The sequence below is a fragment of the Engystomops pustulosus genome, chromosome 3 (genome assembly GCF_040894005.1).
Source record: "Engystomops pustulosus chromosome 3, aEngPut4.maternal, whole genome shotgun sequence".
Taxonomy (NCBI): domain Eukaryota; kingdom Metazoa; phylum Chordata; class Amphibia; order Anura; family Leptodactylidae; genus Engystomops; species Engystomops pustulosus.
The window spans coordinates 8,084,954-8,111,889 of NC_092413.1; the positions used below are offsets into that span (position 1 = coordinate 8,084,954).

General features: G+C 50.4%; 2 protein-coding genes and 4 non-coding genes across 8 annotated transcripts in view; all 6 read left to right on the forward strand.

Annotated features, from left to right (window-relative positions):
• The first annotated feature begins 5,186 nt into the window (after positions 1–5,186).
• WDR43 (WD repeat domain 43) lies at positions 5,187–18,824 on the forward strand. Its single transcript, XM_072139960.1, has 18 exons — positions 5,187–5,447; positions 8,777–8,911; positions 9,126–9,247; positions 9,964–10,084; positions 10,162–10,301; positions 10,677–10,779; positions 12,801–12,865; positions 12,994–13,162; positions 13,319–13,405; positions 13,650–13,775; positions 15,174–15,311; positions 15,611–15,697; positions 15,933–15,964; positions 16,084–16,147; positions 16,434–16,547; positions 16,780–16,846; positions 17,119–17,168; positions 17,875–18,824. Exons 1-18 carry the CDS (start codon positions 5,238–5,240, stop codon positions 18,043–18,045), a joined length of 2,001 nt encoding a protein of 666 aa, XP_071996061.1. The 5' UTR covers positions 5,187–5,237; the 3' UTR covers positions 18,046–18,824.
• Positions 9,654–9,731, forward strand: LOC140123292 (small nucleolar RNA SNORD53/SNORD92). The gene has a single exon (XR_011854621.1). It is a non-coding gene; the product is annotated as a small nucleolar RNA SNORD53/SNORD92 (small nucleolar RNA).
• LOC140123290 (small nucleolar RNA SNORD53/SNORD92) lies at positions 10,350–10,425 on the forward strand. Its single transcript, XR_011854619.1, has one exon. It is a non-coding gene; the product is annotated as a small nucleolar RNA SNORD53/SNORD92 (small nucleolar RNA).
• LOC140123288 (small nucleolar RNA SNORD53/SNORD92) lies at positions 13,460–13,540 on the forward strand. Its single transcript, XR_011854617.1, has one exon. It is a non-coding gene; the product is annotated as a small nucleolar RNA SNORD53/SNORD92 (small nucleolar RNA).
• Positions 16,623–16,704, forward strand: LOC140123291 (small nucleolar RNA SNORD53/SNORD92). Its single transcript, XR_011854620.1, has one exon. It is a non-coding gene; the product is annotated as a small nucleolar RNA SNORD53/SNORD92 (small nucleolar RNA).
• Positions 18,825–23,451: 4,627 nt separating the features above from the next.
• Positions 23,452–26,936, forward strand: part of TOGARAM2 (TOG array regulator of axonemal microtubules 2) — a 56,706-nt gene continuing 53,221 nt past the window's right edge. For all 3 annotated transcript variants that reach the window (XM_072139966.1, XM_072139964.1, XM_072139961.1), the window contains exon 1: positions 23,452–23,648. The gene's annotated coding sequence lies outside the window, so the exon portion shown is untranslated. The remainder of the gene's footprint in view (positions 23,649–26,936) is intronic.

The following is a 26,936-nucleotide window of genomic DNA, read 5'->3' on the forward strand; positions in this document are numbered from 1 at the left end:
CATGTGCTGCCGATTATAATACAGAGGATGGAGACCCCCGGAATGGCACAGCACACTAATGCATGAGGAGTGTCCCCCCCAGACCACCCACCCGAATATGTCAGCATATTAAAGGGACTGATCGGTGTGACCATGAAGAATACTAATCGTATTTTTGTGTATGTGGTTAGTAGCAGCAGGACTGTGATATATGGATTTATATTCCAGGATTGTAGCTTCTCCAAGTGCATTGAGAGTATGTCCTCACACTGCTGTGCTCTGTGCTCCTTGCACTATCCATTTTATTGCTTATTACAGCATTGCTCCTATTTAACCCGATGCCTATTACAATCTTTAATCTGAGCAGAGGGCAGATGTGCAGATCTTAGAGCACAGCAGTGTGAGGTCAAACTCCTAGTATTATCCCGGAATATAAATCCATATATCACAGTCCTGCAGCTACTAACAACATGCACAGGGAGAATACTGGGTGCAGACTGTATGATGATAAGCAGGTCCCCTGTAATATCACATTTTATCAAAAGCGATGTGTTTTTATGATGTAACATCAGTAGTTTGTGGTCTGTACGGTGACCCGCTGCTGTGTAATGTCCTGCAGATCAGCCATCACACCGCACATGGAGGAGCTGCTCACATACAATGTACTGTGCGAATGGTTTATCATTCCTTCATCATACAGTGTGATGTATTAGGGTGCAGTCACATGACCTACAGCGTTCTCTCATTGTCCCTTTCATCTGATTGGGGTTTGCAGAAATCTGTATTCAAAATGAAGGGATTCTCGGTTGCAGACTGGACCATTGGCCGTGTGATTCTCCCCTCAGACTGGGGGCTCAGGGGATGGACAGCAGTAACCCCATGTATGATATATCCAAAGGGCTCTCACACCCCGGCACGGGAGGCCGCATGATTATGTCTCAGTGTGCAGCCATTTCTGTGGGTGAGGTATCACAAGATTCCACGATTCATCAGGAAATTTGTTGGGTTTGTGCTCGTTATCGCATCACGTTTCAAGCAGTTTTGGGCATCAAATGCTCCCCCCCCCCCCCATCTCATTGCTGGCAGGTTGTGGGAATGGCGGCATCTGTGGTCGGGGGGTCAGTAAGATATGAGGAGCGCCGGCTCCCAGGATCATTATCTAGGGCCAGACATGACAGGTGGCTCTGAGGTGTGGGCAGGAACCTACCCCTGAAACTACAAGTGATCCTCTCCTGTGTGTCCCATGTACAGGATGGGGTCCTGCGTGTCCCATGTACGGGATGGGGTCCTGCGTGTCCCATGTACGGGATGGGGTCCTGCGTGTCCCATGTACGGGATGGGGTACTGCGTGTCCCATGTACGGGATGGGGTCCTGCGTGTCCCATGTACGGGATGGGGTCCTGCGCGTCCCATGTACGGGATGGGGTCCTGCGCGTCCCATGTGCGGGATGGGGTCCTGCGCGTCCCATGTGCGGGATGGAGTCCTGCGCGTCCCATGTGCGGGATGGGGTCCTGCGCGTCCCATGTGCGGGATGGGGTCCTGCGCGTCCCATGTACGGGATGGGGTCCTGCGCGTCCCATGTACGGGATGGGGTCCTGCGCGTCCCATGTACGGGATGGGGTCCTGCGCGTCCCATGTACGGGATGGGGTCCTACTTGTCCCATGCACGGGATGGGGTCCCGCGCGTCCCATGCACGGGATGGGGTCCCGCGCGTCCCATGCACGGGATGGGGTCCCGCGCGTCCCATGCACGGGATGGGGTCCCGCGCGTCCCATGCACGGGATGGGGTCCCGCGCGTCCCATGCACGGGATGGGGTCCCGCGCGTCCCATGCACGGGATGGGGTCCCGCGCGTCCCATGCACGGGATGGGGTCCCGCGCGTCCCATGCACGGGATGGGGTCCCGCGCGTCCCATGCACGGGATGGGGTCCCGCGCGTCCCATGCACGGGATGGGGTCCCGCGCGTCCCATGCACGGGATGGGGTCCCGCGCGTCCCATGCACGGGATGGGGTCCCGCGCGTCCCATGCACGGGATGGGGTCCCGCGCGTCCCATGCACGGGATGGGGTCCCGCGCGTCCCATGCACGGGATGGGGTCCCGCGCGTCCCATGCACGGGATGGGGTCCCGCGCGTCCCATGCACGGGATGGGGTCCCGCGCGTCCCATGCACGGGATGGGGTCCCGCGCGTCCCATGCACGGGATGGGGTCCCGCGCGTCCCATGCACGGGATGGGGTCCCGCGCGTCCCATGCACGGCATGGGGTCCCGCGCGTCCCATGCACGGGATGGGGTCCCGCGCGTCCCATGCACGGGATGGGGTCCCGCGCGTCCCATGCACGGGATGGGGTCCCGCGCGTCCCATGCACGGGATGGGGTCCCGCGCGTCCCATGCACGGGATGGGGTCCCGCGCGTCCCATGCACGGGATGGGGTCCCGCGCGTCCCATGCACGGGATGGGGTCCCGCGCGTCCCATGCACGGGATGGGGTCCCGCGCGTCCCATGCACGGGATGGGGTCCCGCGCGTCCCATGCACGGGATGGGGTCCCGCGCGTCCCATGCACGGGATGGGGTCCCGCGCGTCCCATTTACCGGATGGGGTCCCGCGCGTCCCATTTACCGGATGGGGTCCCGCGCGTCCCATGCACGGGATGGGGTCCCGCGCGTCCCATGCACGGGATGGGGTCCCGCGCGTCCCATTTACCGGATGGGGTCCCGCGCGTCCCATTTACCGGATGGGGTCCCGCGCGTCCCATGCACGGGATGGGGTCCCGCGCGTCCCATGCACGGGATGGGGTCCCGCGCGTCCCATGCACGGGATGGGGTCCCGCGCGTCCCATGCACGGGATGGGGTCCCGCGCGTCCCATGCACGGGATGGGGTCCCGCGCGTCCCATGCACGGGATGGGGTCCCGCGCGTCCCATGCACGGGATGGGGTCCCGCGCGTCCCATGCACGGGATGGGGTCCCGCGCGTCCCATGCACGGCATGGGGTCCCGCGCGTCCCATGCACGGGATGGGGTCCCGCGCGTCCCATGCACGGGATGGGGTCCCGCGCGTCCCATGCACGGGATGGGGTCCCGCGCGTCCCATGCACGGGATGGGGTCCCGCGCGTCCCATGCACGGGATGGGGTCCCGCGCGTCCCATGCACGGGATGGGGTCCCGCGCGTCCCATGCACGGGATGGGGTCCCGCGCGTCCCATGCACGGGATGGGGTCCCGCGCGTCCCATGCACGGGATGGGGTCCCGCGCGTCCCATGCACGGGATGGGGTCCCGCGCGTCCCATGCACGGGATGGGGTCCCGCGCGTCCCATGCACGGGATGGGGTCCCGCGCGTCCCATGCACGGGATGGGGTCCCGCGCGTCCCATGCACGGGATGGGGTCCCGCGCGTCCCATGCACGGGATGGGGTCCCGCGCGTCCCATGCACGGGATGGGGTCCCGCGCGTCCCATGCACGGGATGGGGTCCCGCGCGTCCCATTTACCGGATGGGGTCCCGCGCGTCCCATTTACCGGATGGGGTCCCGCGCGTCCCATGCACGGGATGGGGTCCCGCGCGTCCCATGCACGGGATGGGGTCCCGCGCGTCCCATTTACCGGATGGGGTCCCGCGCGTCCCATTTACCGGATGGGGTCCCGCGCGTCCCATGCACGGGATGGGGTCCCGCGCGTCCCATGCACGGGATGGGGTCCCGCGCGTCCCATGTGAGGGATGGGGTCCCGCGTGTCCCATTTACCAGATGGGGTCCCGCGCGTCCCATGTGAGGGATGGGGTCCCGCGCGTCCCATGTGAGGGATGGGGTCCTGCGCGTCCCATGTGAGGGATGGGGTCCTGCGCGTCCCATGTACGGGATGGGGTCCTGCGCGTCCCATGTACGGGATGGGGTCCTGCGCGTCCCATGTGAGGGATGGGGTCTTGCGCGTCCCATGTACGGGATGGGGTCCTGCGCGTCCCATGTACCGGATGTGGTCCTGCGCGTCCCATGTACGGGATGGGGTCCTGCGCGTCCCATGTAAGGGATGGGGTCCTGCGCGTCCCATGTACGGGATGGGGTCTTGCGCGTCCCATGTACGGGATGGGGTCCTGCGCGTCCCATGTACGGGATGGGGTCCTGCGCGTCCCATGTACGGGATGGGGTCCTGCGCGTCCCATGTACGGGATGGGGTCCTGCGCGTCCAATGTACGGGATGGGGTCCTGCTTGTCCCATGTACGGGATGGGGTCCTGCGTGTCCCATGTGCGGGATGGGGTCCTGCGTGTCCCATGTGCGGCATGGGGTCCTGCGTGTCCCATGTACGGGACGGGGTCCTGCGTGTCCCATGTACGGGACGGGGTCCTGCGTCCCATGGGCGGGACGGGGTCCTGCGCGTCCCATGGGCGGGTCGGGGTCCTGCGCGTCCCATGGGGGGACGGGGTCCTGCGCGTCCCATGGGCGGGACGGGGTTCAGGTCATGTTGGTGATATAACGGACCCCTCACAAGTCACATGACAGTGGGGGTCCTGTACATTACACGTGGGGGGTGAGGACTTGTGCAAGTCCCTGTGTTGGTGATATATCAGACCCCTCACAAGTCATGTGACAGTGGGGGTCCTGTACATCATATGTGGGGGACTTCAACTCTTAGTGATCCCCTCATTATTTGATTCTGTGCTGAGTGTTACTTGGTGAAGGTCCTGCACAGGTCCAGGTTCTATCTAGTGATATGTAGGACCCCTCACAGGTCACTATGGAGACAGGGAGTGATGACGTACACAGCTGCGGAGTATGTGGGCGCTATACAGGCACTAGAAGACCGAGTAAAGCGCTCCTCTATGGGAATCCCAAAGTACAAGATCTCAGTCACAATTCACACATTTCTGCAGTCACCTCACAACTCCCAGCATTGGAGGCGACCACCCTGCAGCTCTGAGCCCCCAGGACCCCCCAGCTGAGCGGAACATGTGGAGGCAGCATGTTATATATGCATTTCCTCATACGATGAAAGTAATACAGTCAGAAGAAAGTGTCTCCTGGCGAGCGCGGCCATTATCTCGGAGCTTACACCATGGTTATAGTTATGATCGGTCTCCGGGAAGATGGCGGCCGGCGACTGACGCTGCGGCCTCTAGCGGTCACGTCACGCGGGTCGCGGCGAACTTCTGGGCACTGGCATGACGTCATGGCGGAGGCGCGGTCTGATTGGGCGCAGCTCCTCCCTCGTTGCATGTGCGCATGCTCTGTCCTTAAACACGTGGCTACGATCGGAGCGGAGCAATGGCGGCAGCGGGCGGCGTGTATGAGCCGCTCCCCCCTCCCTGCGCCCTTTCGCCCGGGAGCCGCGATCTGCTCGCTCTGTCCGGTGCGGACGGTAGGATCCAGGTGTGGGATACCCGCGGGCCCGGGCTGAGGAGAGAGTACGTGCCCTCCGCGCACCTCAGCGCCACCTGTACGTGCCTGGCCTGGGCGCCGGCCCGTGGCTTCCAGGTGAGAAGCGGGGGGCTATCAGCGGGTGGGGGGCTCCGAGCAGGATACGGATGTAACACGTGCGCGCGGCCCGACATGTATGTAACACGTGTGTGCGGCCCCTGTCACCTCGCGTCACGTGTTACACGTGCGCCCTGATGACCCGTGCAATCCCCAAGCCTGGACTCGGGTGACACATGTCCGGGGGGGTCCTGGTCCTGTGCCCCGTGTATATTAGAGGGTCCTGTGCGCCGAGATCCCGGACCTGTGACTGTACAGAACTTCTGTAACTCCATGTGGTCCCATCCGTGCGGGTCCTGCACATGTCCAGCTCGCGGGGTGAGATCTAGGACCCCTCATAAGACAGGAAAGTTAGAGAAGTTCTGTGCAGACAAGTGGTCCGTTCCTGTGGTCCTGCGAATGTCCAGATCATGGTGATATTTAGGACCCCTCACATGAGATTGGGGGGGATCCTGTGCATTACTGGGGGGGTGAAGACATGTGCAACTCTCGGGGGTCCGCATCTTGTGCTCTGTGTACATCAGAGGGTCCTGTGTGCTATGATAGTGGACTTCTTACAAGTCATGTGACTGCACAGAACTTCTGTAACTCCAGGTGGTCCCATCTGTGCGGGTCCTGCACATGTCCAGCTCACGGCGTGATATCTAGGACCCCTCATAAGTCACAAGACATTGGGTTGGGGGGGGGGGGGGTCCTGTGAATAATGGGGGGCTGAGGACATGTGTAACTCCTGGGGGTCCCCGTGAGATACTGGACCTCTCACAAGTCACATGATCGCACAGAACTTCTGTAACTCCAAGTGCTCCCTTCCTGTGGACCCAATGGTGGGGGTCCTGCTCATGTCCAGCTTGTTTGGTGATATTTAGGACCCCTCACAAGTCACATGACAGAAGAGTTACAGAAGTTCTGTGCAGACAAGTGGTCCTGCGCATGTCCAGATCGTGTTGATATTTAGGACCCCTCACATGAGATTAGTGGGGAATCCTGTGCATTACTGGGGGGGGGGGGGCTTGTGCAACTCTCGGGGGTCCTCATCCTGTGCTCCGTGTACATCAGAGGGTCCTGTGTGCTATGCTAGTGGACCTTTTACAAGTCATGTGACTGCACGGAACTTCTGTAACTCCAAGTGCTCCCTTCCTGTGGACCCAATGGTGGGGGTCCTGCTCATGTCCAGCTTGTTTGGTGATATTTAGGACCCCTCATAAGTCACATGACAGAAGAGTTACAGAAGTTCTGTGCAGACAAGTGGTCCTGCGCATGTCCAGATCGTGACATTTAGGACCCCTCACATGAGATTGGGGGGGAATCCTGTGCATTACAGGGGGGGGGGGGGGTCAGGACTTGTGCAACTCTCGGGGGTCCTCATCTTGTGCTCCGTGTACATCAGAGGGTCCTGTGTGCTATGATAGTGGACTTCTTACAAGTCATGTGACTGCACGGAACTTCTGTAACTCCAAGTGCTCCCTTCCTGTGGACCCATCAGTGGGGGTCCTGCTCATGTCCAGCTTGTGTGGTGATATTTAGGACCCTTCACAAGTCACATGACAGAAGAGTTACAGAGGTTCTGTGCAGACAAGTGGTCTGTTGCTGTGGTCCTGCGCATGTCCAGCTCGTGGTGATATTTAGGACCCCTCGTTAGTGTTGAGGACGTGCACTTCTCGGGGGTCCTCATCCTGTGCCCCTTGTACATCAGCGGGTCCTGTGTGCCAAGTTATTGGACCCCTCACAAGTCACGTGACTGCACAGAACTTGTAGCTCCAAGTGATCCTGTCCCGTGTACAGGGGTGGAGAGGGTCCAGCGGTCCCATAGGTGCTGGTTCTGGTCATGTGTGGTGATTTCCAGGACCCCTCACAAGTCGCATGAAAGCAGGAGCCCTGTGGGGCTGAGGACTCATTCCTGCTGTTACATGGGGTGAAGGTCCTGTGTATGGTCATGTGACAGCTGTGCATCCTATGGGGAGGACCCGAGCAGCTCCTAGTGACCCCTCATGATATGCTGATGGAGTGTGTTATGGTGACTTAGGAGGAGACAGTAGGGTCCTTAGACAACAACCAACCCCCTTACAATGTGACAGAGGGTCCTTTACATCACATCTGGGGGGTGAGAACTTCTGCACTTTTCGGTTGTCCCCTCATTATTCTGTATAGTGCAGGGTTGTGGTCGCTGAGCCGGAGGTCCTGCGCGTGTCAGGGTTCTGAGTGGTAATATTTAGGACCTCTTACAGGTCACAATACACCAGGGTCCCGTATATGGTTGTGTAGATGGGGGGGGGGTGTCTTGCCTTGTACAGTGTCCTCCATTCGTGACTATGCCACTAGTAGCGCCCACGTCCCACCCATTCCACAACAAGCGATGCTCCCTTGGCTCAAGTGTTGCCCATGGTCACTGCTCGCCTAAAACATTGTCACATCTATCGGGCGGCTCCTTGCGCCCCCTGTTGTGCGATCATTGGGGGGGGGAATAACATGGAGTTTGACAACGGATGTAAACTGCAACTGAATCATCCTGCACCCCGGGGTGGCACAAGGGACAGCACCCGTCTACCTGCAGGTCTCATAGTATCCGGATCCACATCGGACATGTCCGGACTTGCCTCTGCAGGGCCACACATCGGGGTCACACTCTGAGGCTGCGGGGGGATCCTGTTATTGGGGGGTAACATCTCTGATGTTTGTACTGGACACCAGGGAACATCTGTGGTGGGGGCTGACACCGATGGGTGTGCCGGGGGGGGGGGCACAGTTGTAAGGGGGTGGGTGACACTGCTGGGCGACAGGTGGGGGGAACAGATGTAGGTGAAGCCAGCGCTGGACAATGGTGGTGGTTGTAGTGGCTGTAGTAGGGTGATGGGGGCGGAGCTCTGTAGTGTTCTGGTACTTCCTCATTGCACCCAATCAAATTGCACCTGATTCCATAGATGTTACAATGTATCAGTCTCACATTCAGGCTTCTCTACAGTGTAGCAAACCCTCAACTATCAGAAGCACTGGATCAGTACCAGTATCACTGGCAGCAAGCAGAGGTCCTATACATAAAGAGGAAGTGAAAACAAAGTTGGTTGGAAAATTGAAAAACTTTATTAACAGAATAATCTAACTTTTAATAGATTTTTAGATGGTGGGAGGGGCTGAGCTTTGGACCCTGGCTGCCAGTGGGCGGGGGAAAGCTGCGTGTGGTTGCTGGGGTGGGTTACCCTGGCATGGGGGGGGGGGGGGGCGCTGCCCGTTGCCTCTTTCCTACCCTAGAGAAGGGGGGGCACAGCTGGATATTTTCGTGTTCCCCCCTGGATTCCGCTTTCCTCTGATCCTATTTCTCTTCTTCCCTCCAGGATGCGCATCAGAAAAAACGTAGGAAGTGGGAGGCATCGGATACGAATGAACAGTACGACCTCCTCACCATCGGCACAGCCACCGGCACCATATTGTTGTACAGTATCGTCAAAGGGGAACTTCAAAGCAAATTGGTGAGTGGAGCCGAAACCGTGGGGGCTGGACCCTTGTAGTGTGTCCTGTAATCTTGGCATCTTCCCCCCTGTAGTATCTCCCTGCGGCCCCCGCCCCCCTCCCCCCATAGCACTGCAGAGCCACGGCATTTAAGCTCTGATACCTGTCCCCAGGTCAGTACTTGTGCAGTAGGTGGATGTTGTAGCTGTATTAACCCTTTCCTCCTGCCTGCAGGTGGGCGGCCATGACAGAAGAGTAAACTGTATCCGGTGGCACCAGGACAATGGTTACTTGTACAGTTGTTCAGAGGACAAACACATCGTGGAATGGAATACACAGACCTACAAAGTCAAATGGTGAGCGGAGCGCGGGGGCAATGCGGGGTCTCTGGACGACAGTCCGGGGGTGTCTCTAGGACCCTGGGGCCACCTCTTGTCTGGATACACGATGCGATACGGCTCCAGCTTGGATACAGGATGACCTCAGTCTGCTGTAAGGTAGCCACGTGTCTACATGTACCTCAGAGGCACGGCCAACAACCTCCCCGAGAGCTGCACTACCCAAGAGTAGCCACTAGGAGCCGTGTTATATGGAGAAGCCGGAAACCTTATAGGGGTTAACACCCGGAATCTCATGTATCTCGTCATGGCGGAAAACATTTCAGATCGGTGAAGAGAATTTAGGCGTCAATGCCAAAAGATAAACCGTATTGACCCATAAAATAAAGCTCAGGGTGTGATTGGTCGGCGCGGTGGGTGGAGCTTCCTGTGATGACACGCACTATGGTTTCGCATTATTCTGAACAGAAATGAAGCGATCTCCTCTTGGCTGTCTGAGCGAGCCCCCCTATCCTTCTATGCAGAGCGTTGCACCCTTCCTCCCCCGCAGAGCGTTGCACCCTTCCTCCCCCGCAGAGCGTTGCACCCTTCCTCCCCCGCAGAGCGTTGCACCCTTCCTCCCCCGCAGAGCGTTGCACCCTTCCTCCCCCGCAGAGCGTTGCACCCTTCCCTCCCTCGCAGAGCGTTGCACCCTTCCCTCCTGCAGAATTCTGACTTTTCTCTTCTCCCCACAGCAAATGGAAAGGAGACGGCAGCAGCGTCAGCAGTTTATGTATCAGTCCAGACGGGAAGATGCTGTTATCTGCCGGCCGCAGCATCAAACTATGGGATCTGGAAACCAAAGAAGTCACCAGGGTGCGTGTCCCGGTCCGATCACGGTGGGAACGGGTCGGCAGCAGGTTCTGTCTAATGTTCTCCCCTTCTCCTCGCAGCAATTCACCGGACACTCTGACGCAGTCACCTCGCTCATGTTCATACCCATCCGAGCGTCCGCAGACTCCCAGACCCCCCCTGACACCACCGGCCTGTACTTCTTATCCGGGTCCATCCATGACCGGTTAATAAGCGTCTGGTAAGTTCCGCCCCCTTGACTCCGGAGCACGCGCGGTGTCGCTGGCGGCCGCTGTGATGATACCAGGATGTGGTTTCGATTGGCTGAAATCTGTGATGACACCTCCTTGGCTGTGTCTGAGCGCCGCCCCCGTCCTGTGCACATCTATAAAGCTTCAGGGTTGAGATGATGGTTCCTTTTCCATATTTCTGCTGGCAGTCACTGATTGTTACAGTGTATCAGTGAGGCTTCTGTAAGCTGGATGCAACTGTAACAAAATACCAGCGAGATACAATTGTAACATTCTTATTCTCTGACTGCAAGAGGAGATGAGATTAGGTAGAAACGATTCCCTACAACTTTGTGTTCAGTTAGTCTCTGCCTCTCGTATTTTAGGCAGGTGAGGACCGAAAAGAGAGAGAAGAGTGCAGTGCTGTCCTTCACCCTCACCGAATCCCCAGTATCTGTAGATCTGGCCCCATCCAAAAGCAAAGAGGAGGTAAGAGCTCTGCTTCATGTCAACACATCGGTGTCACTACATGCAGGAGGGGGGGTCATCTGCTATCTGCCTTATCAGGGCGGTCCCTCTATACTGTACCTGATCACTTCTAGCATAGCGAGATCAATGTGTGGGCCATACTGAGCTAGTATATCTCTCCATGATGTGCTAACATCACACGTCCCACCACATCCACTAATATAACTACTATAATACTGCCCCCTATGTACAGGAATATAACTACTATAATACTGCCCCCTATGTACAAGAATATAACTACTATAATACTGCCCCCTATGTACAAGAATATAACTACTATAATACTGCCCCCTATGTACAGGAATATAACTACTATAATACTGGCCCCTATGTACAGGAATATAACTACTATAATACTGCCCCCTATGTACAAGAATATAACTACTATAATACTGTCCCTATGTACAGGAATATAACTACTATAATACTGTCCCTATGTACAGGAATATAACTACTATAATACTGCCCCCTATGTACAGGAATATAACTACTATAATACTGGCCCCTATGTACAGGAATATAACTACTATAATACTGCCCCCTATGTACAAGAATATAACTACTATAATACTGCCCCCTATGTACAGGAATATAACTGCTATAATACTGCCCCCTATGTACAATAATATAACTACTATTATACTGCCCCCTATGTACAGGAATATAACTACTATAATACTGCCCCCTATGTACAAGAATATAACTACTATAATACTGCCCCCTATGTACAAGAATATAACTACTATTATACTGCTCCCTATGTACAAGAATATAACTACTATAATACTGCCCCCTATGTACAAGAATATTACTATAATACTGCCCCCTATGTACAAGAATATAACTACTATAATACTGCCCCCTATGTACAAGAATATAACTACTATAATACTGCCCCCTATGTACAAGAATATAACTACTATAATACTGCCCCCTATGTACAGGAATATAACTACTATAATACTGCCCCCTATGTACAAGAATATAACTACTATTATACTGCTCCCTATGTACAAGAATATAACTACTATAATACTGCCCCCTATGTACAGGAATATAACTACTATAATACTGGCCCCTATGTACAGGAATATAACTACTATAATACTGCCCCCTATGTACAAGAATATAACTACTATAATACTGCCCCCTATGTACAAGAATATAACTACTATAATACTGTCCCTATGTACAGGAATATAACTACTATAATACTGCCCCCTATGTACAGGAATATAACTACTATAATACTGCCCCCTATGTACAGGAATATAACTACTATAATACTGCCCCCTATGTACAGGAATATAACTACTATAATACTGCCCCCTATGTACAAGAATATAACTACTATAATACTGCCCCCTATGTACAAGAATATAACTACTATAATACTGCCCCCTATGTACAGGAATATAACTACTATAATACTGCCCCCTATGTACAGGAATATAACTACTATAATACTGCCCCCTATGTACAGGAATATAATTACTATAATACTGCCCCCTATGTACAGGAATATAACTACTATAATACTGCCCCCTATGTACAGGAATATAACTACTATAATACTGTCCCTATGTACAAGAATATAACTGCTATAATACTGCCTCCCTATGTACAAGAATATAACTACTATAATACTGCCCCCTATGTACAAGAATATAACTACTATAATACTGCCCCCTATGTACAAGAATATAACTACTATAATACTGCCCCCTATGTACAGGAATATAACTACTATAATACTGTCCCCTATGTACAGGAATATAACTACTATAATACTGCCCCCTATGTACAAGAATATAACTACTATAATACTGCCCCCTATGTACAGGAATATAACTACTATTATACTGCTCCCTATGTACAAGAATATAACTACTATAATACTGCCCCCTATGTACAAGAATATAACTACTATAATACTGCCCCCTATGTATACATACTGTACTATAATGACGTCTCTCTTGTAGCCGGTGAAGTTGGCCGTTGTCAGCAGAGATGGGCAGTTGCACTTATTTGAGCACATACTGAACGGGTAGGTGTTGATATTTTCTGTCACTTACCTTTAGATTTGGTAATATTAACCCTTTCCTCCCTGATTCTCTGGGCTCGTTGTCGCCCCCTGTGTCTGATTCTCATTGTGCCTCTTGCCTCTCCTCCCAGGACACATAAGAAGCCTCTGGCTCCCTCTTGTACAGTGCAGATTGCTACGTCGGGCAGTGAGGGCTCCACCCCAGCGCCGGTGCCGATCCACTGTGCAGGGTTCTGCCCGGACAAGCAGTCCCTGATTCTGTACTATGGGAGCACCCTGCAGCCGCTCATCGAGAGAGTGGTAAGTTGTCGTTATGTGGATGAGGTCTCCTGTATGGGACTTGTAGCTCCAGTGGGGGGCTCTTGTATGTCCTGCGGGGGGCGCTCTTGTATGTCCTGCGGGGGGCGCTGTGTAGGGATCTCTATGTATCTGACATTTTTCCATCTCTTGGTGAAGGTCCTGAAGACGGACGAGCCGCACGTCTGTCTGATCCGAGACATCAAGACGACGCTGACCCTCCGACAGGAAATGACGGTGACCAAGGTGAGTGACCTCTGACCCCCCGATGCACCCCTGACCCTGGGGGGCTCCGTGCCGGCGCCTGTGATGATGTGAAGAGTTTGGTTTCGCATCTTCTCTGACTCTCTGTGATGCGTCTTCTCTTGGCTGTCTGAGCGCACCGGACCCCCAGAACACTCTGCACCCACATACATGTAACGTCACCCCCCGCGTATCCGAAATATCTACAGGAAGAGTCCGCAGCCTAAAATCTCCATTATCCAAACAGGTGAAAACTCCACTGGTGAAGAAAGACGACACCAGGGTCCTAGTACCCGGAATCCCAGGTCACAGCGCCCTCATCCCGACCCAATCATCCCGACCCGAGGGGAAGAGGAAACCGGGACACTCCCAGGTGAGATCCAAGGACCATCAGTATATATTATAGTGAGGGCTGTTATACAGCAGGAGGAGCAATAACACATATGATCTCACAGCTAGGAACATTAAGATCATACTGATCCTGTATTATACCCCAGAGCTACACTCACTATTCTGCTGCTGGTGCAGTCACTGTGTACATACATGACATTACTTATCCTGTACTGATCCTGAGTTACATCCTGTATTATACCCCGGAGCTGCACTCACTATTCTGCTGCTGGTGCAGTCACTGTGTACATACATGACATTACTTATCCTGTACTGATCCTGAGTTACATCCTGTATTATACTCCAGAGCTGCACTCACTATTCTGCTGCTGGTGCAGTCACTGTGTACATACATGACATTACTTATCCTGTACTGATCCTGAGTTACATCCTGTATTATACCCCAGAGCTGCACTCACTATTCTGCTGCTGGTGCAGTCACTGTGTACATACATGACATTACTTATCCTGTACTGATCCTGAGTTACATCCTGTATTATACCCCAGAGCTGCACTCACTATTCTGCTGCTGGTGCAGTCACTGTGTACATACATGACATTACTTATCCTGTACTGATCCTGAGTTACATCCTGTATTATACCCCAGAGCTGCACTCACTATTCTGCTGCTGGTGCAGTCACTGTGTACATACATGACATTACTTATCCTGTACTGATCCTGAGTTACATCCTGTATTATACCCCAGAGCTGCACTCACTATTCTGCTGCTGGTGCAGTCACTGTGTACATACATGACATTACTTATCCTGTACTGATCCTGAGTTACATCCTGTATTATACCCCAGAGCTGCACTCACTATTCTGCTGCTGGTGCAGTCACTGTGTACATACATGACATTACTTATCCTGTACTGATCCTGAGTTACATCCTGTATTATACCCCAGAGCTGCACTCAATATTCTGCTGCTGGTGCAGTCACTGTGTACATACATGACAATACTTATCCTGTACTGATCCTGAGTTACATCCTGTATTATACTCCAGAGCTGCACTCACTATTCTGCTGCCGGTGCAGTCACTGTGTACATACATGACAATACTTATCCTGTACTGATCCTGAGTTACATCCTGTATTATACCCCAGAGCTGCACTCACTATTCTGCTGCTGGTGCAGTCACTGTGTACATACATGACATTACTTATCCTGTACTGATCCTGAGTTACATCCTGTATTATACTCCAGAGCTGCACTCACTATTCTGCTGGTAATTATTGTACTGATGACTGTTTGTTGCTCAGTATAATCTTGGGCTCTGGTTTTGCTTGTGTCTGTCTGTGGTTGTAGCTCTGGATGTAGAGAATGTGTCTTGCTTTGTGCTGGTCGGGGGGTAATGAGGTTTCTGTGATCCCCCTGCAGGTCAGCATTGAGGACAGACTTGGTGCCATGGACATTGATCTTCCTAAAGTCCCTGTGAAGAGCGGCCTCCCGCAGATGGACAACTTCTCGGTGCTCCTGGTGCAGGGTCTGGAGAGCAGCGACATCAACATCCTAAACGTAAGGACCGCTCCTTGTCCTGTGACTCCACCCCCTTATGGGTCCATATTATGTGTCTCCTCCCCTTGTGCAGGTCCTGTTCCCTTTGCCCCCCTCCCCCTCCATTTCTGGTGCCTGCAGTTCCTGTGGGATCCCTTCTGGTGCAGGTTCTAATCCCCTGGTCCTGTGACCCCCGTTCCCCTGTGCAGGTTTGCATCCCTGGTTCCTGATGCCCGGTGCAGTTCCTGTGGCTCCTCCCCTGCTGCAGGTCCTGATCCTCGCCCCAGTGCAGGTCCTGATCTCCTTCTTTACCTTCACAGAAAGTTCTGCTGACCAAGAACGAGCCTCTGATCAAGAAGACGGTGGCGAGGATCCCGGTGTACGCGGTGCTGCCCCTGGTGCATGAGGTGAGGACGCTTCCTTCATGGCACGGCGCCTCCCCCGGCTCCAGGATGTGTGTGGTGCTGCAGCTCTAGGCCTGGACAGGAGGGGGCGCTGTAAATACTGTGCTCTGCAGCCAAGGGTCTGGAACAGTCGCATCCAGTATAGATAATCCTGTGGGATCTAACATTTGGTTTGTTACAATGTGTCGGTGCAGGAACACATTTGCTATAACTGGTGTTCTATTTCTTTTTCTTCCAGCTCACAAAAAGATTACAGCGACATCCGAGCAGGTGAGGAGACGGCGCTGCTTCATCTCTGACCTCTCCCCTATAACACAGGGAGCAAGTTATCTTCCTGAAATACTCTGCGCTGCTGTGGTGCCCCTTATAACTGTTGTCTCTTCCCACAGTGCGATAATGATGGTGCGCTGGATCAAGGCCGTCCTGGTGCATCACGCCTCCTACCTGTCCACTGTGAGTACTGCAGCCCGCGCTGTGCCTCCTGCCCTGGTCCCATGGGGGGGCGACCACTCGTGCCTCCGGTCCTGGTCCCTTGGGGGGGGGGGGGGGCACTTTTCCCTCTGTCCTGGTCCCTTGGGGGGGGCACTTTTCCCTCTGTCCTGGTCCCTTGGGGGGGGCACTTTTCCCTCTGTCCTGGTCCCTTGGGGGGGGCACTTTTCCCTCTGTCCTGGTCCCTTGGGGGGGGCACTTTTCCCGCCGTCCTGGTCCCGGGGGTCTCACATCTTTGTCTTGTTTCCAGCTCCCAGATTTGGTGACGGAGTTGGGGTCTCTCTATCAGATCATGGAGACGCGGGTGAAGACCCTCCATACGATGTCGCGTCTCAGTGGGAAACTTTACCTCCTCATCACTCAGGTAAGTGCTGCAGCCGAGGGGCCACTCGCCCTCCAGTCGCCCCTTATACCGGGGGGTAGTGACCCCCTGGGGACGTCGCTGTGATGATATTGAAGAGTTTGGTTTCGCATCTTCCTCTGATGTGCACTGATGCCTCATCTCTTGGCTGTCTGAGCTTACGCTCGGCACAGGCCGCTGACACACTGTAACGACGGTGCAGGTGATTTATGCTGCGTTTCTATCTCTCCCTCAGGTGGCGGCGGCTGAAAACTCGCAGAAGCTGAAGCTCAATCAGGAGGCGAAGCTGGTGTACGAGGAAGGTAGGAAAACCGCAGCGCTTCTGTTACAATGTGTCACCTCCCCTGTAATACTTTCCACAGCTGAGTGTTTGTTACTGTTCTCTCTGGAATGATACCGAGCCTGCAGGATAGCAGAGATGTTCATCTAGAATAGACCCAATTGTGACAAACCCTCAGCTGTGCTCAGCATTAGAGTAGAGAGATCTGCTGCCCCCTCAGGCGCGGAGGTCACATGGCGGCGCTATTAAAGGGGTCCTCCGAATATAAGGTCACACGTGTTTTATCTCTTCCAGAATCTTCAGAGGACGAACTCCTGGAGGACGAACACAACACAGAATCCGATGTAAGTGCAAATATACCAGAACTACAACTCCCAGCATCCCCCACACCTGCACTCACTGCTTGCAGTCACTGTAGTGACTCTGGAGTGCACTGGGGGCGGGGGTCTGAGTACACTTCTGGCTGCAGAGAGCACAGCAGTGTGAGGACACTCCCCAGTGCTTGCTGTCTGTCTGGTCACACCTGCAGATGGTTCTCTTTAAAGGAAATCTACCACCAGAATCCATCCTGATAAAGCAGGGACATTACTCCTAGATCCGGGCACCGGGACTGTGGTGTCTACTTATATCTGTTATCCATGGCCTCCTGCCTTCTATAATTATTCTAATGAGCCAGAATGTGTTACTGTGCAGGAGCACTTCACTGTCATTGTGAGATTACATCAGTAGACAGTATGACAGCCTGTGAAGCTGCAGCACAGTATAATTATAAAAGTTGATTTTAGAAGGGAGGAGGCCATGGATAACAAATATAGGAAGATTCCCACAGTCCCAGTGCCTGGATCTAGGAGTAATGTCCCTGGTTTATTAGGATGGATTTTCATAGTAATATTCTTTAAATTTTTTTTTAAATGCGCAAACCTTCTCCCACCCCTGGGGGGCGATGTTACACACGATTGTGCTGGTGGTGAAGTGTCGGTATGACTGCACTTCTCGCTGCCACCACTGAGCGGCGCTGTAACCTCTGACCTTGTTTCTTTGCATTATTAGGATAACTGGGAAGAAGGTGAAGAGGAGGCGGAGAGGGAAGGGGAATTTGACGAGTCCGAGGAGGAGGAAGAGGATGAAGAGGGGGAGGAAGAGGAGGAGGAGGAGATGGTTGTGGACAAAGTAAATGGTGATTCGGACGTTGATCCTGGGAATGAAAGTGAAGAAGAATAATAAGAACTTGTGTGATGTCCGCCAGGTTCCCGGCCTTCACTGTGCGGACTGTGCGAGGAAAGCGGCGGCCGCGTCAGGAGCCGGACCTTCCGAATGTTCCTCTAACCGCGTCTGCCTTTACTGAGCCTCCCCGCCCCTCCCCCGCTCCGGGGCTCATCCACCGCCTCATGTTCTGGAATAAATCTCCATCTCCCGACTTTGTTTATTTTCCCTCATTTCCCCCCCCCCCCCCCCCATGAGTTTTGGGTTTTTATAGATCTCGCCCGGAGCCACGTGTCGCCACGAGAAGGTTTTTTACGTTTTCCACTTGTTGACTTGTGACGGAAACCACTCGCCGCGTCCACGAAATATTCTATGAAAAATATTCCAAAACATTTCATGGTCCGATCCATCTGCGGCCGCTCTGACTGATCACTATGCAGACCCTCGCCCAAAAATTATTTGGGGAAAAACCTTCAGGCGGTCGCGGTCCGGGTTGCGCAGGACGCGGCCGCCATCGCCATATATAATCCTTCCCAAATATTCAAATATATTTAATTTTTATATTATAATTTTTTTTTTTTTAATCCGGATCTGACCAGAATTCCTCTTTTGTTTGTTTTCCTTTTAGCGATTGTCTCCTCGCTGGGGGCGGGGCTTGCGTTGTGGTTATTTTTTTCCGATGCGGCTGCGCTCAGTGTCCTCCGTATAATGTACAGTATATTTGTCTATAATGTTTCATGGCAGGTTAATATCGCCACCTTTGTAAAGAGAATAAAAATGAGTTCTCCTTTACCACCTCCGCTTGCTTTGTGCCCGTTTTGTTGTGCGCGGCGGCAAAAGGGTTAAATCGCCGCCGCCCCCTTCTGTAGAAAATGCGGTGTTGTCCTCGTTGCTTAATAAGATTCTGACCACTTTCTATCGAATTTTGGCTTAGTTCTGCTTCCTGTCAGTGAATAGAAACCGTCAACTATGAGTAATAAGCTTTGTATAGCGGCATCATATTCCGCAGCGCTGTACAGATCACAGGGGACACATGGACATCAGAGTAATCACATCATTAGATGAAACCATGGGGGATGAGGCCCCTGATCACAAGAGCTTACACTCTACGAGGATCGTCTATAATTTTAGCTCAGCATCTGCTACAATCTGATCGTGTGCAACCGGCGCTGATACATTGTAGCGAAATAGAACCGTTGTCCTGAGTGTAACAGACCCTCAGGCTGAGGTGTGAATCTTGTGACAGCAAGCAGAGATGTGTAAGACTGTTATACTGCTATAGAGCACACAGTAACACGTAAGTTGGGGTTCACTGGAGCTGAGCCGCATCCCGAGCCCTACTGGATACTTTGTTTCTCCATGGATTCTATTACTGAATGTGGACAAGTCCTCGAAACTTGGTTGCACCGAGTAGAAGAAGCCGGAGCATCACCTGACTGACGGGAGGACACATAATTTGGGTACAGGCAGTTCCTGGGTTACATACAAGATAGGGTCCGGAGGTTTGTTCTTAAGTTGAATTTGTATGCAAGTCAAAACTATATTTTATAATTGAAGTTCTGGGTAAATTTTTTTTCTTTTGTCCCAGTAACAATTGGAGTTTCAAATTATTTGCTGTAATTGGAGCAAGGATTGTCAATAAATCTTCATTACAGACATCTTACAGCTGATCAGTGCAGTCTGGGACTATAGTCACATCCAGAGAGGTCACTAGAGGTCACATGGGGCAGAGGGGTCCGTCTGTAACTATGGGATGTCTGTAAGTCGGGTGTCCTTAAGTAGGGGACCGCCTGTATTTTCATGCATTTTGAGGCCACAGCACCCCCTGTACAAGGGGCTGATAATAGATATAACTAGTGACCTGTAGGGGGCGGAATATTCAGTATGTTATATCACAGGGCACTGAGGACTATAGAGACGTCTTCTCTGCAGCAGAATCTTTTATCTTTGTTTCTATTTTTCTGCTTTTCACTGCCTTATCCATCGTTATATCCAGGGTCAGACTCTGGGTCCTAGTGCCCCCCACTGAGTGATTCTGGGGGCCGCACCGGCTGCTACATGGAGCTCTGACCTGTATTAGGCTGCGTTTGAAGATTGTGACGCCTTTTCAATACACAAATAAAAACAAACGCATCAGAAAACTCCCCCGTAATAATGAGGGTAAAATGCAGGTTTTATAACTCAACGCAAACCCAATGTGAACGCGGCCGGAGCCCGTCTGTGCGCTGGAGGTGATAGAATTGCGCTTTACAATACATTACAAGCGTCCGGAGAATCTCCTCCCAGAACGCGGACGTGTTTGGACCTAAACGCTTGTGTGCAGGAAGTAGTAACATAATTTACTGCGCTAGGAAAAAAAACAAAACTTGTTGCTACTTATGAGATGAGCCGGAAATATAAACTTCTAAATGTAATTTCATCTGGGGACCATGGACCATCATTAGGTAGAATCTGTGCCTCTGCCAGCTCCTAGTGTGACCCCCTCATATTGTGGCCCCCTTATTAACCCCGCCCCCCGGGTCATATTGTGGCCCCCTTATTAAACACCCCCCCTGCCCCCCAGGTCATATTGTGGCCCCATTATTAACCCCCCCCCCCCTGGGTCATATTGTGGCCCCCTTATTAACCCCGCCCCCTCGGGTCATTTTGTGGCCCCCTTATTAAACACCCCGCCCCCCAGGTCATATTGTGGCCCCCTTATTAAACACCCCGCCCCCCAGGTCATATTGTGGCCCCCTTATTAAACACCCCGCCCCCCAGGTCATATTGTGGCCCCCTTATTAAACACCCCGCCCCCCAGGTCATATTGTGGCCCCCTTATTAACCCCCCCCCCCGGGTCATATTGTGGCCCCCTTATTAACCCCGCCCCCTCGGGTCATTTTGTGGCCCCCTTATTAAACACCCCGCCCCCCAGGTCATATTGTGGCCCCCTTATTAAACACCCCCCTGCCCCCCAGGTCATATTGTGGCCCTCTCCTCATCTCCTCACATCATATTGTGACCTCAGGTCCCCCTCACCCTGCAGGCCACCTCTGACATAGAGAACCCATTCCCCCTCATCTCTTCCTTGTGAGACCCCTCATAGTGATACCCCCCCCCCCAATCCTGCTGCTCCTTTTCCTTGTTTAAGTGTAATAATGAAGACCACAGTACTGACCTTTCCCTGTGCCACAGCATGTCTCTTCTCCCTCTGCGGATGCTACACAAGGGAAAAAGTGATGGAGCTGAGGGCTTTCTGCACAATCATCATATTCATCTGCATTCAAATGGCACAGATAGAGGCGGAGCACTGGTGACATGGGGCGGAGTCATGGGGGGGCAGAGCTAAAAAGTGTAGGGCTCTCCGGTGCTGTTACCAGTACACTGGTGGGCTGGGCTGACTGGTCACATCTCCTGATCTGATCCTCTCCAGTTGATGGAGAACCATAAATCCCAGCATGGCCTCCTGCACCTGTGTGACTGCTCTACCAGGATCACTTGTGCCGGGTTTGTCACTTTGCTATCAGTGAATAAAACTCCTCTTTACAGATCGAGGCAATGGCCCTGTACGTAGCGGGACCTGCTCTCTTCCAGTCTGGACAATGCTCTGTGAGCTACATAGCGTGGACTCCAGCCTGATACATTGTAGCAAACTACTAGAGAGATTGGAGTAGCCTCTCACAGAGCATTGTCTACACTGGATACAATTGTACCCTGTACATGGCCGGTCCTGCTGATTGCATCCAGTCTAGACAATGCTCTGTGAGCTAAAGAGCCTGGACTCCAGACTGGTACATTGTAGCAACCTCTCACAGAGCATTGTCTACACTAGATACAATTGTATCTTACAGGCTGCAGTACCCTGTACATGGTCGGTCCTGCTGATAGGTGGATACAATTGCATCCAGTCTAGACAATGCTCTGTGAGCTAAAGAGCCTGGACTCCAGACTGGTACATTGTAGCAACCTCTCACAGAGCATTGTCTACACTGGATACAATTATATCTCTGGCTGAAGTGCCCTGTATTTGGCGGCTCCTGCTCCCAGCTTATGGGTGAATACAATTGTATCCAGCCCTGACAATGCTCTGTGAGCTGAGGACTACCAGAGAGCAGCCTCACGCGTCTCCCTGTGAATCTCAATTTTTTTTTTTTAGAAATACTTGCACCTTTTCTTTTGAGCTTAAGCCAGTGTCTGACACTGGGTGATACATTTTGAGCAGTATCAGTCTGTGTTGTACTTTGCACCTCATATTAGTTGGTCTTGTTGAATGCGCTCAATTGAATAAAATCTTTGGTACACCAACTTTTTGGAGACAATGCTCTGTGAGCTAAATGCAACAGCAGCTGGTGCACAGATCTGCTAGTTCACTGCAATATATGAGGCAGCTGGAGTCCAGCCTATAGCTCACAGAGCATTGTCTCTATTCAGCTGGTCCTGCTCTCAGCTGTGGAGCCAATACTCTGTGAGCTAAACAGCCAGGACCCCAGACTGATACATTGTTCTAAATTAGCAGTTGCTGTTTACAGAGAATTGACTGATTTGGATACAATTGTAACAACCCCTCTACTGAGAGCAGGAATAGAGACCTAAGGACTTTGCAGACAGTGACTATTCCACTCATAGCAATGCTCTAGGAGCTCAACAGCCTGGATACAATTTATTCAATTACTCAGAGAGCACCGATGGTTTTGTACAGGGTTTGCATATTTTAGACCTATAAGTATCCAGTCTGGACAATTATCTGTGAGCTTAAAATACAGTCTTGTGTGTAGCTCACAGAGCATTGTCTGTGATGTAAACATATTTATAGCCACCATATGAGAACTCCTTAGGTCGCTGGTCCTGCTCTCAGTTGAAGGTTTGTTAAAATATAATCCAGAAAGATCAATTCTCTGCAAGCAGCAACTTTACAGCTCATTTGCAACAATGTATCAGTCTGGAGTCCAGGCTCATTGGCTCACAGAGCATTGTCTGGATTGGACAGACACTGCACCCCAGATAGAATTGTATATCAAAGCTCTGTGAGCTAAAGTTACACAGCTAGATAGCTATAATGTGACAGCGTCCAGGGAGTCCAGCTCACAGAGCATTGCCGAGGCTGGATACAGTATATATGCAGGGTGATAATAATAATGCTATCCTGTGCATCTCTGGGCTGTAGTGATGTAATAGTCGCCGCCGGTCCGTTCTCGCGCCGTTACCTGACTGGAATGTGAATGATATTAACTCCTCCCTGCCCAGGGCCCAATGTCTATATAGAGATTATTACTATCCCATCCACCCGCAGCTTCCAACAAAGACCCCCCAGAGCCGCCCCAAGCTTCACATTCTGGAATGTAACTGGTTAATACTCTACTTATTCTTCTCTCTGTCCCACAGACCAGGCTGAGGGGGGTCCCGAAATTATGTGAGATGATTTATAGCCATGGGAACGGTTGTCAGGGCCAACCAATGAATAACAGACCCCGCACTCCTGAGGGCCACATCAATACACAGGCCGCAGCATATGAAGAATAGTCCCAGGCTACAAGGACGCCAGACCCCGACATGATCAAGTGGACGGGACAATATCAGGTGCAGGGGCGATGGGAGACCCCATAGCTGCTCCAAGTGGCTGCCGAACAATACCAGGACTCAGGTCAGTAACTTCATAGATTATAGACCTTATACTGAGGATGCAACATGATATCTCCTCCATTCCCTGCTACAAGTCTCCAATCATCTAAAATTATAGGCTCTGAAAGGGTTAAATGAAGGAATATGACAATTTAATTAATATAACTACTATAATACTGACCCCTATGTACAGGAATATAACTACTATAATACTGCCCCCTATGTACAAGAATATAACTATTATAATACTGCCCCCTATGTACAAGAATATAACTACTATAATACTGACCCCTATGTACAGGAATATAACTACTATAATACTGCCCCCTATGTACAGGAATATAACTACTATAATACTGCCCCCTATGTACAAGAATATAACTACTATAATACTGACCCCTATGTACAGGATATAACTACTATAATACTGCCCCCTATGTACAGGAATATAACTACTATAATACTGCCCCCTATGTACAGGAATATAACTACTATAATACTGCCCCTATGTACAAGAATATAACTACTATAATACTGCCCCCTATGTACAGGAATATAACTACTATAATACTGCCCCTATGTACAAGAATATAACTACTATAATACTGCCCCCTATGTATAGGGATATAACTACTATAATACTGCCCCCTATGTACAGGAATATAACTACTATAATACTGTCCCCTATGTACAGGAATATAACTACTATAATACAGCCCCCTATGTACAAGAATATAACTACTATAATACTGCCCCCTATGTACAAGAATATAACTACTATAATACTGCCCCCTATGTACAGGAATATAACTACTATAATACTGCCCCCTATGTACAAGAAAATAACTACTATAATACTGCCCCCTATGTACAGGAATATAACTACTATAATACTGCCCCCTATGTACAAGAATATAACTACTATAATACTGCCCCTATGTACAGGAATATAACTACTATAATACTGCCCCCTATGTACAGGGATATAACTACTATAATACTACCCCCTATGTACAAGAATATAACTACTATAATACTGCCTCCTATGTACAGGAATATAACTACTATAATACTACCCCCTATGTACAAGAATATAACTACTATAATACTGCCCTCTATGTACAAGAATATATCTACTATAATACTGCCTCCTATGTACAGGATTATAACTACTATAATACTACCCCCTATGTACAAGAATATAACTACTATAATACTGCCCTCTATGTACAAGAATATAACTACTATAATACTGTCCCCTATGTACAGGAATATTACTACTATAATACTGCCCCCTATGTACAGGAATATAACTACTATAATACTGCCCCCTATGTACAAGAATATAACTACTATAATACTGCCTCCTATGTACAGGAATATAACTACTATAATACTACCCCCTATGTACAAGAATATAACTACTATAATACTGCCCTCTATGTACAAGAATATAACTACTATAATACTGCCCCTATGTACAGGAATATAACTACTATAATACTGCCCCCTATGTACAGGGATATAACTACTATAATACTACCCCCTATGTACAAGAATATAACTACTATAATACTGCCTCCTATGTACAGGAATATAACTACTATAATACTACCCCCTATGTACAAGAATATAACTACTATAATACTGCCCTCTATGTACAAGAATATATCTACTATAATACTGCCTCCTATGTACAGGATTATAACTACTATAATACTACCCCCTATGTACAAGAATATAACTACTATAATACTGCCCTCTATGTACAAGAATATAACTACTATAATACTGTCCCCTATGTACAGGAATATTACTACTATAATACTGCCCCCTATGTACAGGAATATAACTACTATAATACTACCCCCTATGTACAAGAATATAACTACTATAATACTGCCCCCTATGTACAGGAATATAACTACTATAATACTACCCCCTATGTACAAGACTATAACTACTATAATACTGCCCCCTATGTACAAGAATATAACTACTATAATACTGCCCCCTATGTACAAGAATATAACTACTATAATACTGCCTCCTATGTACAGGAATATAACTACTATAATACTACCCCCTATGTACAAGAATATAACTACTATAATTCTGCCCCCTATGTACAGGAATATAACTACTATAATACTGCCCCCTATGTACAAGAATATAACTACTATAATACTGCCCCCTATGTACAAGAATATAACTACTATAATACTGCCTCCTATGTACAGGAATATAACTACTATAATACTGCCCCCTATGTACAAGAATATAACTACTATAATACTGTCCCCTATGTCCAAGAATATAACTACTATAATACTGCCCCCTATGTACAGGAATATAACTACTATAATACTGCCCCCTATGTACAGGAATATAACTACTATAATACTGCCCCCTATGTCCAAGAATATAACTACTATAATACTGCCCCCTATGTACAGGAATATAACTACTATAATACTGCCCCCTATGTCCAAGAATATAACTACTATAATACTGCCCCCTATGTACAGGAATATAACTACTATAATACTGCCCCCTATGTACAGGAATATAACTACTATAATACTACCCCTATGTACAGGAATATAACTACTATAATACTGCCCCCTATGTACAGGAATATAACTACTATAATACTGCCCCCTATGTACAGGAATATAACTACTATAATACTGCCCTCTATGTACAGGAATATAACTACTATAATACTGCCCCCTATGTACAAGAATATAACTACTATAATACTGCCCCCTATGTACAGGAATATAACTACTATAATACTGCCCCCTATGTACAAGACTATAACTACTATAATACTGCCCCCTATGTACAAGAATATAACTACTATAATACTGCCCCCTATGTGCAGGAATATAACTACTATAATACTGCCCCCTATGTCCAAGAATATAACTACTATAATACTGCCCCCTATGTACAAGACTATAACTACTATAATACTGCCCCCTATGTACAAGAATATAACTACTATAATACTGCCCCCTATGTACAGGAATATAACTACTATAATACTGCCCCCTATGTACAAGAATATAACTACTATAATACTGCCCCCTATGTACAGGAATATAACTACTATAATACTGCCCCCTATGTACAGAAATATATCTACTATAATACTGCACCCTATGTACAAGAATATAACTACTATAATACTGCCCCCTATGTACAGGAATATAACTACTATAATACTGCCCCCTATGTACAAGAATATAACTACTATAATACTGCCCCCTATGTACAAGAATATAACTACTATAATACTGCCCCC

What these genes read in the sequence shown, in the direction of transcription:
- WDR43 (XM_072139960.1), top strand. Translation starts at nt 5,238, where the DNA reads ATGGCGGCAGCGGGCGGCGTGTATGAGCCGCTCCCCCCTCCCTGCGCC. An exon ending in GACCGGTTAATAAGCGTCTG is followed by an intron (nt 10,302 to 10,676) that starts GTAAGTTCCGCC and finishes CTCGTATTTTAG; the next exon opens with GCAGGTGAGGACCGAAAAGA. An exon ending in AGCCGCTCATCGAGAGAGTG is followed by an intron (nt 13,163 to 13,318) that starts GTAAGTTGTCGT and finishes CTCTTGGTGAAG; the next exon opens with GTCCTGAAGACGGACGAGCC.